At 44.5% G+C, this 15,763-nt stretch overlaps 1 protein-coding gene across 5 annotated transcripts in view; it reads right to left on the minus strand.

Annotated features, from left to right (window-relative positions):
* CEP192 (centrosomal protein 192) overlaps positions 1 to 15,763 on the minus strand; it is a 2,773,731-nt gene that overhangs the window by 1,699,973 nt on the left and 1,057,995 nt on the right. For all 5 annotated transcript variants that reach the window (XM_069620824.1, XM_069620822.1, XM_069620821.1 and 2 more), the window contains 2 exons: positions 8,847 to 8,973; positions 8,637 to 8,767 (listed from right to left, as the gene is read on the minus strand). In XM_069620824.1, the coding sequence (XP_069476925.1) occupies positions 8,637 to 8,767; positions 8,847 to 8,973 (258 nt within the window). The remainder of the gene's footprint in view (positions 1 to 8,636; positions 8,768 to 8,846; positions 8,974 to 15,763) is intronic.

Here is a 15,763-nt window from a genome sequence, read left to right on the forward strand (position 1 = left end):
ATACAAAAAGCAAAGAGGAAACACTATGACAACCGAATCTTCGAAGCACCAAACACCCAAAAAGAGATCTTCAAAATCATAAACTATATCAAAAACCCTCTGGGATGTAACACACCAACTCTGTCTGCGAAACTCTGCAACGACCTTGCAGACCTCTTCTAAAACAAAATCACCAACATCCAACAAACCATTCAAAGCAGACCATCTGATCTGACCACAACCCCAACCTACACCCAGGAAGATCGCCCAAACAAACTACGAAGCTTTCCAGAAATATCAGTGAAGACATTTGTCAAACTGGTGAATGAAAGTAATAACTCGGGGTCCCCCGAAGACCCAAAATCAATTCTTAAACAAGGAACACCCATGGAATATCACAGGAATGTCCTCAACCATTCCATTGAAACTGTGAAAGTGCCACAAGCCTTCAAAACTGCATACATCAGGCCACTACTCAAAGATACAGCGGGAAACGTAGAGGACCTCTCCAACTACAGACCCATCTCCAACATCCTGTATACAGCCAAGCTGCTCGAAACGTACATATACAAAACGACCCAAGAGTTTATAGAAGAGCACGGCTTACTAGACCAGGCACAAGTTGGCTTCAGGCCACAGAGGAACGGAATCAGCTCTACTCTCAATATGGGACGATCTAAAAATCAACGCAGACTCGGACAACAGCACTGCCTTGATACTCCTAGACCTATCGGCAGCATTTGACACAGTCGACCATGACACCCTCATAACAAGATTAGAAGGACTTGGAATAACAGACACCGCCCTACTATGGATCAAATCTTTCCTAACAGAACAGAACAGAAACTGTATGGATGAAACCCTTCAAATCCAGCCCGAGAGACTCCACCTGTGGAGTACCACAAGGATCATCCTTCTCCCTGCTACTATTCAACATCTACCTGTATCTATTGATCAGAATCATCAAAAGCCACGGCCTCACTTGCTACAACTACGCTGATGCACAAATAATCTTCAAAACACAAGACAACCCGGAAAGAAACTCAACGCTAGAAGACTGCCTCAGCGATGTTTCTTCTGGATGAACTCCAATTCCCTCAAAATCAACCCAGGCAAAACTGAAATAATGATTGTCACAAAAAACGGAGGAGAAAACCAATTCATCCCTTGGCCAAGGGAACTCGGGACAACCCCAACACCCTCGGCGATTGTAAAAAACCTGGGGGTTCTGATGGACAATAATCTCACGCTAGAGCCACAAGTAAACGCTCTCCTCAAGAAATGCTTCTTCCTCCTGCAAGCGGCAAAGAGAATCTTACCGTTCGCCAACAAAACGTCCACCATCATCGCCCTCGTCATATCCAAAGTAGACTACGCCAATAGCCTATACCTAGGCATGCCTGAACGACTCCTAAAAAAACTACAACGCATTCAAAATGCGGCAGCCAGACTACTTCTGAAACTACCCTGAAGAGAGAACACCGCACCAGCGCTGAAAACACTACATTGGCTACCAATAAAACAACGAATACAATTCAAAACAATGTGCATTACGCACAGAGCAGTACACAACGAAGGCACCGAGTTCCTAAGAGACAAACTGCGCCTACATCCAACAAGAACGCTCAGATGAAGCATGGACATCCGCCTGGAACCGAAGCCCTACTACAAAAGAAAACTTGGAGGATCCTCCTCCTCTCACCAAGCCCCGAAAACCTGGAACAACCTTCCAAAGTACATACGTAACACAAGAAACCACCTATTATTCAGGAAAATACTCAAAACCTGGCTCTTCACGTCATAACTAGAAAGACTGGCCACAGGGGCACCGACATAACTAAAAACATCAATGAACGTAGAGCGACCGCGATACACACCGATCAATCAATAGGAAAAGCTGAGGTAAATATCCCACGGCATACTAAAGGACCAAACGGGAGACAGTCGCAATATGACCAAAGACAGTAAACGTAGCAAACTAAGACAAAGACTAGACCAAATCATCAAGAGGACTATGACCTTAACTATGACCTTCCCCAAAAGCCCTAAGAATAAAACAGAGGGAAAGGAAGCACTGCATCACGGGCCCCAATGCAATGGGTGAGAAACAGACTGTTTCATCACTACACACTGTCCACCAATACAAAGCAGGAAGCACAATGCCCCACCACACAAAACTACAACTAAACAGTCCCAAGAATGTTCACCCCACGGAAATCGAAGAACCAGTCAGGACAGAAGGATACGAACGTCTGAAGAAACATGCTCACCAAGACGTATCCACTAGGACAACACTTCAACACAACCCTGACCCTGAACCATTCAAAGCCTTAACCAACAAGGGTCACACTAGATCACCTGAGAATTAATATCACCCACCCAGTCCCACAACTGAAGATTAGGTTCAGACGCACCCACCAATCCAAACTATACTTAATAGGATACAGTTGGATCAGCGCAACACCACCAAATCGAGACGGCCCATGAGGAACCAGCAACATTCAAACCCACAGGTATACAACTAACCGAATCATAAGTACCTGAACCAGGATACAGACCCCACTAACCCAACCCTCAATCTTCTGGATACTTAAACCCACACAAAACAACACAACCATCGCTCTTCCAGCAATCCGCATGCACTTTACCAAACCGCATCAACACAACCTTCACCCACAGCACTCGAGGCCTTCATCCGATCCGATACTAGCACCAAAGACCAGCACTCAGTGTATACCGAGCTGAAGCTGCCAACAGCACACCACTTCTACCACTCTCCTTCTCCCCTCCTCCCGACTAACCCTACCCCCACCCTTCCGGTTTACATATCCGCCAGAGCGCCTGGGGACCAATTCCGTTGGTGACGGTGCGCTGTACAAGTACCGCTAATATAACATCTAAAGTGTGGGATAGGGTTTACAAGAAAGGAAGATTTGTTCACAAATGATGTGGTAGCCGGGGGTCTCCCTTCCCCAGGTGGGACTCCTGAACACAGCACACGCTTTAACTTTCCCAGCACGAGACGACAGTTCCGCTCTCAGATATCAGGATAGTTAACGGTTAAGTCTTTCTTCTATAAAAAGTCTCTTGCCTCCGAGAACCTGGTGTGTTCAAAACAATAAACTGGAGTTCCTTTCCACATGTACGTTGGGTGATGTTTTCACCCCTGGGTCACCCTCTTCCAGGCTCAGACCTCTCTCAAATCTCAGCCTCCCTCCGTCGGGTTCACTACAGCTTTTCAGAACCATTTCACATGTGACATTCCCGAGTCTTAATGTCTTTTTAAACAGTTCACTGTGGACACTCCTCTGCCCGGTTCACTTTAGTCAACACACTGTTCATTGTGACTTCAGGCTTCACCCTGTTCTATCAGCATCCCTCTGATGGGTTCAATCTTGCAAAGTTTTTCCTTTCACACAATTCTTTCTCTTGAATTCACTATGCAGGATTCACCTCCCTTAGCGTTCCAATACGTGCAGGTCAAAGACTTTGTCTATGTCTATGTGTTTATAACGCGCCGACAGCCCGCGGGCATCAGGGCGCGGAGAACACCTAAGAAGAAAGAGGCATGCTGAAAAACAGTAAGAACTGAAAACAGTTCAGGAAGGACGGGTGATCATATGTATACCAGTGGGAGACCCTGAAAGTCCGGAGGCTATTGGAAAAGGTGGGTTTTCAGTAATTTCCTGAAATTGCCATAGTTTCCTTCTAATCTTAGATTCCCTGGGAGGTTGTTCCAAAAGTTGGCTGCTTTAAATGGAAAGGCTCTGCCCCCCCCCCCCCGCTGCTCGTTTCACCCTGGGGATAACCAAGAGGCCTGTGTCGGCTGATCTCAGGTTTCTCCTAGGTATGTAGAGTGCAAATTTCTCTTTGAAATATCTTGGCGCCGTGCCATATAGGCATCTGAGGACGATCGTCAGGAGCCTACCTCTGTCCGGCTCATCAGCGTATGCACGCTCTGCACACCTTTGACATCTGATGCAACACACTTGGGCTATTGATCGCGGTCTTACGATTCCTTCTACGGCGGTCTGGAGGGTCTGGGTCTGAAAGGGCAAGGTTGCTTCTCTCCTGGTCATCCTTAGTCTTTTCGCCATCTCTCTCCTCCTCTTGAATTGCCATGCTTGGATTGCTGTCTCATCATGCGGCTTGCCTTGCTCGTATATCCATCTCGTGCTCTATCTTTTATCCCTGTGGGGAAGGGAAACGGCAGACGGGTGTGTGAGGTTCTGGTAATTTGCCTGACTTCTGCCTGACCCTAGTGTTGGGACATGTCAGATAAAAGGCTCTGGTGTTAGTCCATTGTCTTTCCTACTGTGCAAAAGTGTTTGTGTCAGAAAAAGTGGAGGGAGGGTAGAGTGAGTATCTTATATAGCAGAATGGGGAAAAAGTATTAGAAGAAGGGGGATACCGCATCTCACCGTCAGCGTCCCACTTCCACTCCGAGGACCCCCCCCCCATCCAGGTGATCCTCCCCATTAGTCCTCCCCCAGCAACTGGATCCGATAGCGATGGACGTGTCCTGGCCACCTGGATCCCGGGGACTAGTCAGGGAAACAACTACAGGTTTCTGACACTCCCTGGAGGGAAAAGCTGTAGTGCTGCCCAGCCAGAACTCCAGGACAGTTGTCGGTGATGGCCTTGGGCATCCATCTCCCATCCGAGTCTACCGTCTCACAGCACAGCAGCAGTCCCAGGGATCATGGCAGGGAAATTCTGTAATGCAACCCAGCCAGAGCTCCAGGGTGGTCAAGGGTGATGTCCCTGGCCTTGGGCAGCTGTCCCTCATGTGGGTTGACAGTCCACAAGCCCAGCAGAGGTTCCAGGGAGCCTTGGCAGGGTCCCCATCCCTTCCCGGAGGGAAAAGCTGTAATGCAGGCCAGCCAGAGCTCCAGGATAGTCGGGGGCATTGTTCTTGGCCGGCTGTCTCCCATGTGGATTGACGCAGGGCCAAATCTGTAGGTTGTCCACAAGACCAAAATTCTATAAAAGTCCTCTTCCCAAACCCTTTTGTATACCAGTGGCTTAGCCTTTTCCCTTTGCGCCCAGGTAGGTCACCCACACATGTGAGGTACTGTTTTAATCAGGACAACTGTAGGAATGTGAGAAGGTAGGATATTTGTTTTCTCTTGGTTTTGATAACGTTTTCATGCATTTGCTTCTGCACATTGTTACAAAACCCTTTAATTTCCCTATGTAACCTACATTTAGTTGCTGCTTTAGGCACTGCACACTTTTGTAACCTGCACAAGTCACCTACCCTTCAAAGGGTCTGCCTGTGCTCTTTCCAAAAATGTATGCTTGCCATTCCTCACCACATTTGCTTTCCTTATTTACAAATACTAAGTAAACCTCTTTAGGACGTCAGCATGCAAAATCCTGCATACCACGGCTCAGTATTTGGCTTGTGGTATTGCTTGTTTTGTGAAACATTATGAAAAATGTATGATTCCCTAACTAGAAGCGTCAGGGGAATGTAGCAGTGCATTGCTTTTCTCAATACTCACAGAAGCCATTACCTTACAGGTCCAAACATGTTGAGCACAGAAGTTGATTGGATAACTTTGTGGCAGAAAGTGTTGTGGAAAGAACCTTTGGTGAATGAAAAAAACATATGCTTTATCATTGTTGACAAGCCATATCATCAATGAAGAAAGTTCTTATTTGCCATCCTGACAAAAGAATGTTATTTTCAAGAAGTAGTATTGAGAAAGAATAACGTACTACATTAACAAGACTTGTTCTATGTTAACAGAATAATAGCATTTAGGTTTTGGAAATTGTGTTTGGGAGACATTCAAGCCTCCTTGAAAAGAGACACTGGAAGAAATTGTGTTGCTTGAACTATCAACCAGTTGTGGTAAAAAGGACAGTTGTTTCTTCAAGACATACTATGGTTGAAAAAGCCTTTCCATTTCTAAGAACAGAAACTTTTTCTAAAACAACTTTAATTTGATCAATCCTGAATTGATCAAGGGGAAGGGAATACAACCATGGTGATGAGGAGTGCTTCCAAGAAATATTTACGTTTGCATTACAAAACTGTTTTTGTTGAATTAAAGTCAGCCATATTTTCCTTGTATAATTTGATTGTATTAGTGTGAAGGCCAGAGGTTTTTTGGACACTAGGTCGTTTTCTTTCAGTTCTAGTTTGGTAGGCAGGGACCTCTCTGTTAGGTTAGGGAAAGTTAGGCATTTATCATAACCCTTATTACTTAGAATAAATCGCATATTTTGAGAAAACTAACTTTGTGTCCATCTCGCATTTCTGATCCCTCAAGACCTAGACCAAAAGGGGATGATACATTATGGGAGTAGGTACGAGAGCACAGCAGGTAAGAGGTCCAGGACCAGCATAGACAAACCTCAAAAAGAGAGGCTCACAGGGTCTAGCATGTCAGGAAGCCTTAACCAGGTCTCTGAAAAAGTTGGAGGTAGTACAGGCTACATAGGGCCAATGCTCCTGGGGAAGCAATCCTATATTTCCCAGAATGTGTAGACATCACCCTCACTGCCTATAAAACAACTCTCCCCTCTGCATCCCCCTTAGCCTCCCCTCTAAGATTTAATTGGGAGCTTACACCTGAGGGACTGACAGTAGAAAAAGGGTGTTGGAAAAGCCTTAAGCCTGCAAAACAGAGAAAAGGGGTGTAAGAAATCCTCAAGTTGAAGACTAATTGGGAGAGCAATATGGGTGTGTAATATAGTAGCAAGAGAAAGAAGGGTGCAGAAACTTAGAAACCTGACCCAGGTTTACCAAAAGGGCCCCAAATGAGAACCCCAAGACAAGGCCCCTTCCAAACTTTGGGCTGAGTTGTTTTGTATATATTGTACTCCTCTTCTAAATCCCTCAATAAAAATAAGTTTGCAGAATGTAGTTCTTGGTCAGATTTCAGACGTTGGTCACCCTGGTGACAGACCCTTCTGCATTACCTCCATAATCTTGCATCTCTTGGTCTGATCAAATGTGACACACCTGAATGTCCAAGGCATACTTAACATTTTGCCCAGAAGGGACCTGCTCAGTCAAACTCTCATGCAAAGCATTGAACCCACTCGTGTCCTGTAGGTCCACAAGGACCTCCACATCAGGCTGGTTAACCCATTTATGAGCAAAAGCATGCATGTTTCTTGAAGCGTACATGCCTACAAGATCATTCTGGTATCTTATATCGCACTGTTGACCCTGTAGCCTCTTGGACCCCTGATCTTTAACTCACAGTCAGTGGAAGAACCTCAGACAAAAAGGTCTGGAGTATAAACTAGGGATGACAATGGCAGGGTCATGAACTCATCAGTGGGACAGTACAGGCACCCTCCGCAATCTGGGACAGAAGGCTCACTACAACAAAATCCAGAGCTAGCGCTGTCTCAGATTTAGGGAGTATAAGTTGGAGCCACTGAAGTCCCAGGAGAGAAAAGAGGAACAGAAATAACACGTGCAAAAAATATCAACACTGGTACTGATCTATCTCCTAGTACATTTTCTGCCCATTGTTCTCTTATGTTGCAGGACTCCATCTCCTACAGTGCACCAGGGAGCAACTAAGAAAACCTGGTCCAGAGCCAAGAGGGGGGAATTAAGCAAAGCCAGGGAATGTTCAGAATCTCCCTGCTAAACACGAATGAGACACCCAGCACTCTACCCAACAATCGCAGACAGAGCCCAGTCTAATGGGGAGCCAGCAAAAAACAAACCAAGAGTGAGGAGAGACTACAGGGGGATAGGAGACATACCTCACCAAACTAAAATGTCAATACTCTCCAACTCCTGAAAGAATCCATAAAGAGAATGAGCAGTCTTGGCCGCTGGCTGCTTCCATATCAGAGACAGTTTCTAGTACCGTTCGGCGGTGGGTGTGTTTAATGGCCAATATTTTGAAACACTGACATTTTCTTAGAGAACCTCCCCTTTAATGATTTGACAGGGCGACAAGCTATTTGTTGGTTTTCCAGGGTCACGAACAGGAAAGTTAATGACCACAAAAAAAAAGACAAATGTGAATGGCTTGCCGTCTGCATCAAAACAGCCTATAATCTAGTTTAAAAAAAAAAAGTGTGCCTGCAGGTTAAAGAGCCAATACTGCAAGGAACCATCCAGTTACTCCATCACTGGATAACGGTGCAACGTTGCTGCATATTTGTCATGGTAGAGACCTGGGTCTTCATCCAGGCCTTTACCAAACAGTTTTCAGTACTTCAAAGCTTCCTAGTCTAAGGTGTTTGATGTATGGCCTTCGGATTCCTTCAAAAGAGGAAGGCATCTATTAAAATAAAATGGTGTTAATCTTTTGTAATTGGTTATCTATTGGATAAAACATTCCTTCCACAATTTCCTACTTGACCCTCCAGTCTTCCCCCTCAAATCGAAATTGCTAGCTATCCTTTCTGGGGAAGTTCCAACTTTCTGTGCAATCGGACAAGAGGGGAAAAATGACGGCAAGGCAGTAAAAGGGCATGTACAGAGATACATGCATATACACGCAAAGAATAAAGTCTGACTTAATGTGCTCTGCATAGAACAACCCGACACTCATGTGGCTAAAACATTTAAGGTGGTGTTTTGAAAAGATGGACACATTTAAGGGAGTAGCATATGCATAAGGAAAACGAACACAATGAACCTCTTCAGAACCACATAAATATTAAGTAATTACCTTGTAACTTTTACAGCTTCTGTTGCGAGGTGAAGGAATGGGTTTTCCTTCTGCAGCATGATCCATTTCCCCAACAGTAAATGTAGTAAACCCAAATCTAGGCTGCTCATTTTTCAGTTCTTCTACATCACCTAGATGTAAAAATGTCAACGTTTCAAAAGGGTTGAGTTTCACAGGTTCTTCAACAAAAAGTATATTCTTGAACTATACCCGTCAATGTGTCATCATAAAAGTTTATTTCTTCATGCTCTGTGAAGCCTCTTGATGCGCATGAAGATCTTAACAAAGCTACTGGATCCTGCTTCTCTGGAGACCTTATGTAATATCCAAAAGATGGCTAGAAAATGAAGGATAAATAAGATGTTAGCTACTGATAGTCAATGCATAAAAGGATTAAAATGTCAAGACAGAATATTCCTATGTATAGTAACATACAATTGTTTAATAAAACAATACACCAAAACATAAAGAGTGCAAATAGCAAAGCTAGGTGTCTTTCACCAGTCAGAGATGAAACCATAGACCTACCAATGCAGCTATACACACAGCAAAACCAGACTGCTTGGCAGTGCAGTGCACTTGCTAACCCATACACTGTCTCAGTACAATCCCCCCCTTCTTGTATGGTATCATACGTAGATTATCATGGAGGACAGCAATCACAACCTCAAGGTCCCAGATAGTTATTTTCCAGCATGGCCTAACCAAAGCGCATGAGATCCAGAACACACCTCTCCCCACCCCCATCATCTTTCCCTGTCTAGCTCTCCGCCTGTCTATATTGGAATAAGCTATTTGAGTCAAGTCACACATGCCACAATGCCACTCAGTGCGAACCAGTAGCCATTATTGGAAATACACCTCCAATTCAGAGCCACAGGAGCAAAGCATTGAGGGTACTCAAATAAGCCTAACACAAGCCTTTACATCAAGAAAAATGTCTGTCCAAAAGGGCAGTTCCATTTACATATAGCTTCTTCAATCCAAGACAAACTGTTCTCAAGGCAGCAGACAACTACATAACTTTCAAACATCTAAGGCTCTGTAGCTCTGAACTGGAGGTGAACTTTCAGTGGTGGCTTCTGGGTGGCACTGTGGCACGTGTGATTTGGATCAAATGGCTTATTTTACTTCCACATTTCAGGGGGAAGGGATTTGTTCAAGCCCTTTTAAACCCATGATAACTTAGCTGTTTGATATATGAGCGCACATGCATAAAGATTTTTAAAAAATTATTTTGCAAAAGAGCTAAGGTGAAAACAAAAGTTAGTCTACAAACATTAGAAATACATAAATCAACGTTAAATCATAATGTACTCTTTCAACTAAAATAACTTCTAAATCCAACATTATGGTATCCTTAACTCAACCTGCATTTGTTTTCTAATGTGGTAGTAATTGAAACCGAAGACGATTTCCCTAAAGCAAACTGAAATCGAAAAATTGCGAACGGCACTGCTTCTTTCAAGTGTGAGGCAGATGGTTCAGTGCTTGGAGAATGAAAACTTAGTGAGATTTTCAAGTTAAAATGAGAAGGGCACCAGAGATAAAAGTAGCATTTTATGATTTCTGCCTCAATGCCATGACAAGGGTTCGTCTGCAGGATACAGGTAATCAATCACCTGCACTACACTCCAAGAATGAGTTTTTACCAAAGCCAAGGAACGCAGGAGATGCAAAAAGCACCAGTTTAGAATAGGACTGTCCTTAAAAGTGTGAAGAAGCCCAAACATGTAAGGAATATGTTTTAGCCAACTGGCGAAAACCGCCTGTGATCTAGGAAGTAATCCGAAAAGTAAAATATTTAAAATAATCATGCTATTTGATAGTAAGTTGCTATGTTTTCATATGCCATACAAAGGACAAAAAATGACCTTTTATTCTCTAAATATAACAGAGGACTTGTTTTTGAAATAAAACACACCTATTTGATAAGTGCATGTATTCAGTGTTAAATGTACCTTGTTATATAGATGGCAAAATATGTTATTTTTTATTATTATTTCATAGCATTGTTGCTAGGAACGAAGCCTGAAATTGTATATTTTTTAAAAGGTGACCTGCATTTCAAATCGGAGCAAAAATCCCTCCTACCTTTGGAAGTCTTCCAGGTGATATACCAGAGAGGGAGAATATTCATTGGGGGGACGAGGGGATATTATCTTAACAGACCAGATGCTTGTGTTTATGGCCGGCTTCAAATATTTCAATAAGGAAACTATGCATTAGTTGTGACCTGTTTTTACAGATCTCCAACCATTTGGCAGAAGTGCTAAACAAACCCATTAAGGCCCATTTTAATGTCCAATGTATCACTGCCAGAAATTACATGTTTAACTGTGATGGAGCAACGTGAACCCCTAGAGGAAATGACAGTGACAGTAACAGTACAAGGCATCTCTCATGTCGAGTTAAATAAGTGTACATTCTACCATGGATACAAAATGCTAAAGTTAATAATATTTATACCTTTTCAATGATTAGACGTGGAACATGAAACCAACCAGGTTTAAAGTTTTAAAAACTTTGGGTTATCATCATCTTATGGTGTTCGTTAAAAAAATCAATAAAGAGGGTTCCAAAAAGGCAGCTGGTGAGTGAGGATGTGTTGTCGTCTGGTCTGGGCAAAAAAACAGAAGCAGGCTGTGCCGCACATGGACGTGGGCCCGGCAACGAAAATACCCAGAAGAGGAAGAAACGGAGATGCAACCCATTTTAGCAACTGTGGTGCCTCCATCCCTCCTAGAAGAGGAGTGGCTAACTCAAAAGCAGACACGGAAGGGTGTAAATCGAGGCGCCGGCATGGAGTAGCAAATGCCGCTTAACACCGAAACTAGAGGGGAGGCAGGCGGAGAAAGAAGAGGCCCCCGGGCAGAACAAAGGAGCAGGATCATAGATATAGAGCGCCCTGGGGTGGGGGAGAACACCACAGGAGGAATATCGCTGTGAAGGAGGACCACCTAGCAGCGGACATTTTGGACCTCAAGAGTGGAATGTATATTCCCAGAGGGAGTTTGCTAGCTGCGCGACGGACAACGGAGGAGGAGACAACTCAGAGGCCTGAAACACGAAAGGGAGAAAGGGTGTGGAGCGGGCAACAGGTCCAGCGGCTGGAAGGAAACCTAGGAGGAAATATAGGTGCGCAAGAGAGCGGCAGAGTCCCCAAATGTGGCAGCCCCCAGAGGAAAACCACCAGTGAGTTGGAATTGGAATAAAGTAAGGAAACAATGGCAGTGGAAATTGGGAAGTGAACATGATGGGATCGGAGCGTGCACTGTTTGGGCAGCACAGTAATCAGGGAAGAGATGAGGCTTATCAACAGCACAGTCACAATCACCTGATACGAGTGGTTGAGGCATACATATAAGTGGGAAGGTAACAACCAGATGCCAGGTTCTAAAGGGAAGGGCACCCAGGCCAGAAGGAGGAAAACCCCAGGGGTTCAAAAAATACAACTTGAGCGCTGTTGGAGGCAGTGAGGCGAGGGCAAGTTAGAGACCGACAAAGCACGGAGGACAAGAAAGGGGACGCCCAAGAGACTGTGGAGATTGCCCTCAGTAAAGATGATCTCATGGAATGCCTCAGTGATATGCAGGGGAGAATAAGGAATACATTCCAGGAGCAGTTTACGTCATCGTGAGATGAAATGAGAACCACCCTGACCGAAGTCAAGGGGGAAGTGAAGAGATTATGAGAGTGTGTGGATGTTATTGAACAGGGTCTGGCGGAGATATTTATTTATATATTTATAACGCGCCGAGGCTCGCAAGCATCAGGGCGCGACAAACACGAGAGGACAGATCACAGGACAACATGAAAAGGGAGGACGGGGGACTCAAGGGAGTCCATGCTGAATATGTAACGAATTATCGAAAGAGTAGCGTTTTCAGCTGCTTCCTAAATAGCGAGTAGCTACTTTCCAATCTGAGTTTCTCGGGAAGCTCGTTCCAGAGCGCAATAGCTTTGGTGGGGAAGGCTCTCCCGAGTCCAGTAGCTTTGACTCTAGTGTGGCTAACTTTGAGTAGCCCTTTTTTTGCTGATCTAAGACAGCGGCTTGGTTCATACCAAAGAAATTCCTTCTCTAGGTATGTAGTAGCCGTGCCAAAAAGACAGCGGTGGACAAGTGTCAGGGATTTGAATTTAATACGCTCCTCAATGCCGAGCCAGTGAAGGCCTATTCGGTCATGGGTGATGTGCTCGCGCTTGGACTTCCCGGTAATAGTTCTAACAGTGTTATTCTGGATGATCTGGCATTGTTTAATGCAAGATTTGCTTGAACCGAGCATCAGCGCATTCCCATAATCCAGTCGGGACAAAATCGTGGCTCTAGCAATGGTGGCGCAATTTGTAACATTGAGATATGGCCTAATGCGGCGTAGTAATCTCTGGTGGTATTGGCAGTTCTTTTTAAGAAAAGCGACTTGAGCGTCTGCTCCTAATGAGGATTGCAGGTATATGCCGAGTGTTTTTACCTTAGTTAAGACCGTGATGCTAAAGTCCTTGATAAAAAATGATGAGTAGGCTGGGCCTAGATTGGATAAGGCTTTTGAAGATCCGAATGTCATAAGTTCTGTTTTTGAACTATTCAGACACATCAAGTGGGCTTTCATCCAGCTTTCTATAGTATTATAGATTGCTGAGAGTCTGTTGTTGTCTGTGGTGTGGTCTCCACTGAGTTCTATAATCAGTTGAGTATCATCTGCGAAATTGGTAAAGTAAATATCCAACTGTGAAAGAAGGGCACAGAGGCCACGGATATATAAATTGAATAGGAGTGGGGAGAAGCTAGCACCTTGAGGGACGCCACAATCCACTGGATTCGTGCCAGAGGAATGTCCACCCCAGGTGATTTTGGATTTTCTGTCATCCAAAAAAGAGGATATCCAGTCGATGGCTTCCACGGCACAGTTACCTGCTTTTCCCAGGGCCTCACGGAGCTTCCCGTGGTCTAATAAATCGAATGCCGCCGAGAGGTCCAATAGAATGAGCAGGCCGGCCTTGCCTTTATCAAGGATTTCTAGCATTTTGGATTGAAGGTCGAGTAATGCTGATTCCGTGCTATGTGCACTTCTGAATCCTGATTGCTGTGGATGTAGCAGGTCGTGCTTGTCAACATACTCGAAGTTGATGAGTGGCCACCTTATCAAGAACTTTCAACAAGAAGTTGCAATTCGTGGTAGGGCGGAGATTGGCTGGATTTTGCTGGTCAAGGCCGGGTTTTTTAACCAATGGTGTAACTAACTGTTTTTAGGCTGATGGGAACAGTCTGGTCTCTAAAAGACGAGTTTGTCATGCGGCAAAGAAAGGGTGAAAAAGTGTCTGCGTTATCTAGGATGAATTTGGGGGGCAATATGTTTTCAGGGCATGTAGTGCAATTCATGTTAGAGAGTCTCCGCCATGATTTCTGGTGTTATTGGTGTGAATTGGAATTTGGGTACTTTAATCTCGGGATTAGCCTTGTTGTAAGTCATTGGGGTGTCAATAGTTTTGCAATTTAAGATGGTGTCTCTAGCTTTTAGAATCTTTTGAGAAAAAGCAGTTTGGACCTTTTCGCAGTCCAGCAAAGATGGCTGGAAGGGAGGGGTGAGAGTAGGTGGCTTTTCAAAGGTTTTTAAGATTTGAAACAGCTTTCCTGTGGAGTTGGATGCACCTGAAATTTGCTCGTTATAATAGTTTTTTTTTGTTTCAATGACTTTATTTCTGTAAAGGATGTCCGATTTCTTCCATGTGTCTTTATTGAGTACTGTGGGGTTTTTGAGCCACTGTCTTTCAAGTTTCCTTTTGGCAGACTTTAGGGTGCCTAATTCCGTAGAGTACCAACTTTGGTGGTTGAGGTTGGGGCGCACTAGTTTGTTTTTCAGTGGGGCATTCTTATCTAGAAGATCTTGGAAGTAGTTGTTATAAGTGGTGATAATAGTGTCACAGGGGTCATCATCTGTGGTGTTATCCATGATGTGTGAGATCCCCCTCGAGAGCATATCTGGCGTGATTTTCTTGAGGTTTCTACTCTGGGTAGTTTTGGGTAAATTGTCGGGATAGGTTTTTTTGACAGGCAAGGATAGTGTGGCTTCGATTTTGTAATGATCGCTCCAGATACAGGGCTGTATGTTTGTTACAGTAAGGTCAACATTATTGGAGACAATCCAATCAAGTTGGTTGTTGGAACCGATGGTGGGACCATTATTAGCGATCGAATAGCTAATGTTAAAGAGATTCTTTTCTAGGCTGATAGCCTCTTTGTCGATGGGGTTTCCCCTCCATCTATTGAGGTCACCCAAGAGAAGTGTGCCTGTGTTCTTTCCTTTGAGGTTGTTAAGAATATGGCAGAGGTCGTCGTTAAAGTCTGATATGAGTGGTGGGGGTCTGTAAATTACAATGAAGTTAATACAATCGTTTTGGGAAGGGGTGAATTTGAGGTGGAGAACTTCGCACCCCGAGCATTGAATGGGTGAAGAAAAAAGATGTATGTCTTGTCTGACTATTATGGCGACTCCGCCTCCCTTTCCTATTGCTCTGTTTTCGAAGTGAATGCTATAATTAGAGGGGACAGCTATGCTAATGGTTGGACCGGTGGGTTCTTGTAGCCAGGTCTCGGTAAGGAAGAGGATATCTAAATTCTCTTCAAGGATATAATCATGAATGTTTTGCGCATGTTTGTTAAGGGACCTCGTGTTAAGTAGTGCAATTTTAAGGACCTCTGGTTTAGAGGGAGTCTTGGGTTGTTCTGGAAATATGGTCCTACTATGACTTGAGGATTGTGTAGCATCAGGGTGCGGCGCTTCCTTTGAGTTGATGTAATGCTTGACAAGTTGCTCATTTTCTAAGCGCTTTGCGTCAGTTAATAAGTGCAGGAGGTTGAAGAAACCCATCTTTTACCTTGTTTACTGATTGCGAAGGGCAGGAAAACGGGCAGAGTGTCGGGCCGATGGCCGAAGTCCGCCGTGGACCGGCGTAGACCGGCACCGTCTCAGAAGTGCCGGCGCTGACGCGCCTGACGTTTCTTTTTCAGCAGCGCTAGTGCTGCTGGGACTTGTGGTTCAGAGTAGTTTGCAGGTAAGTAAAGTGTAAATGCAGCAATCAGGCACACTTGGGCACACAATACAAACACTCCAAACAAATATGGGCGT

Source organism: Ambystoma mexicanum, chromosome 5q (genome assembly GCF_040938575.1).
Source record: "Ambystoma mexicanum isolate Mex_15411 chromosome 5q, UKY_AmexF1_1, whole genome shotgun sequence".
Taxonomy (NCBI): Eukaryota; Metazoa; Chordata; class Amphibia; order Caudata; family Ambystomatidae; genus Ambystoma; species Ambystoma mexicanum.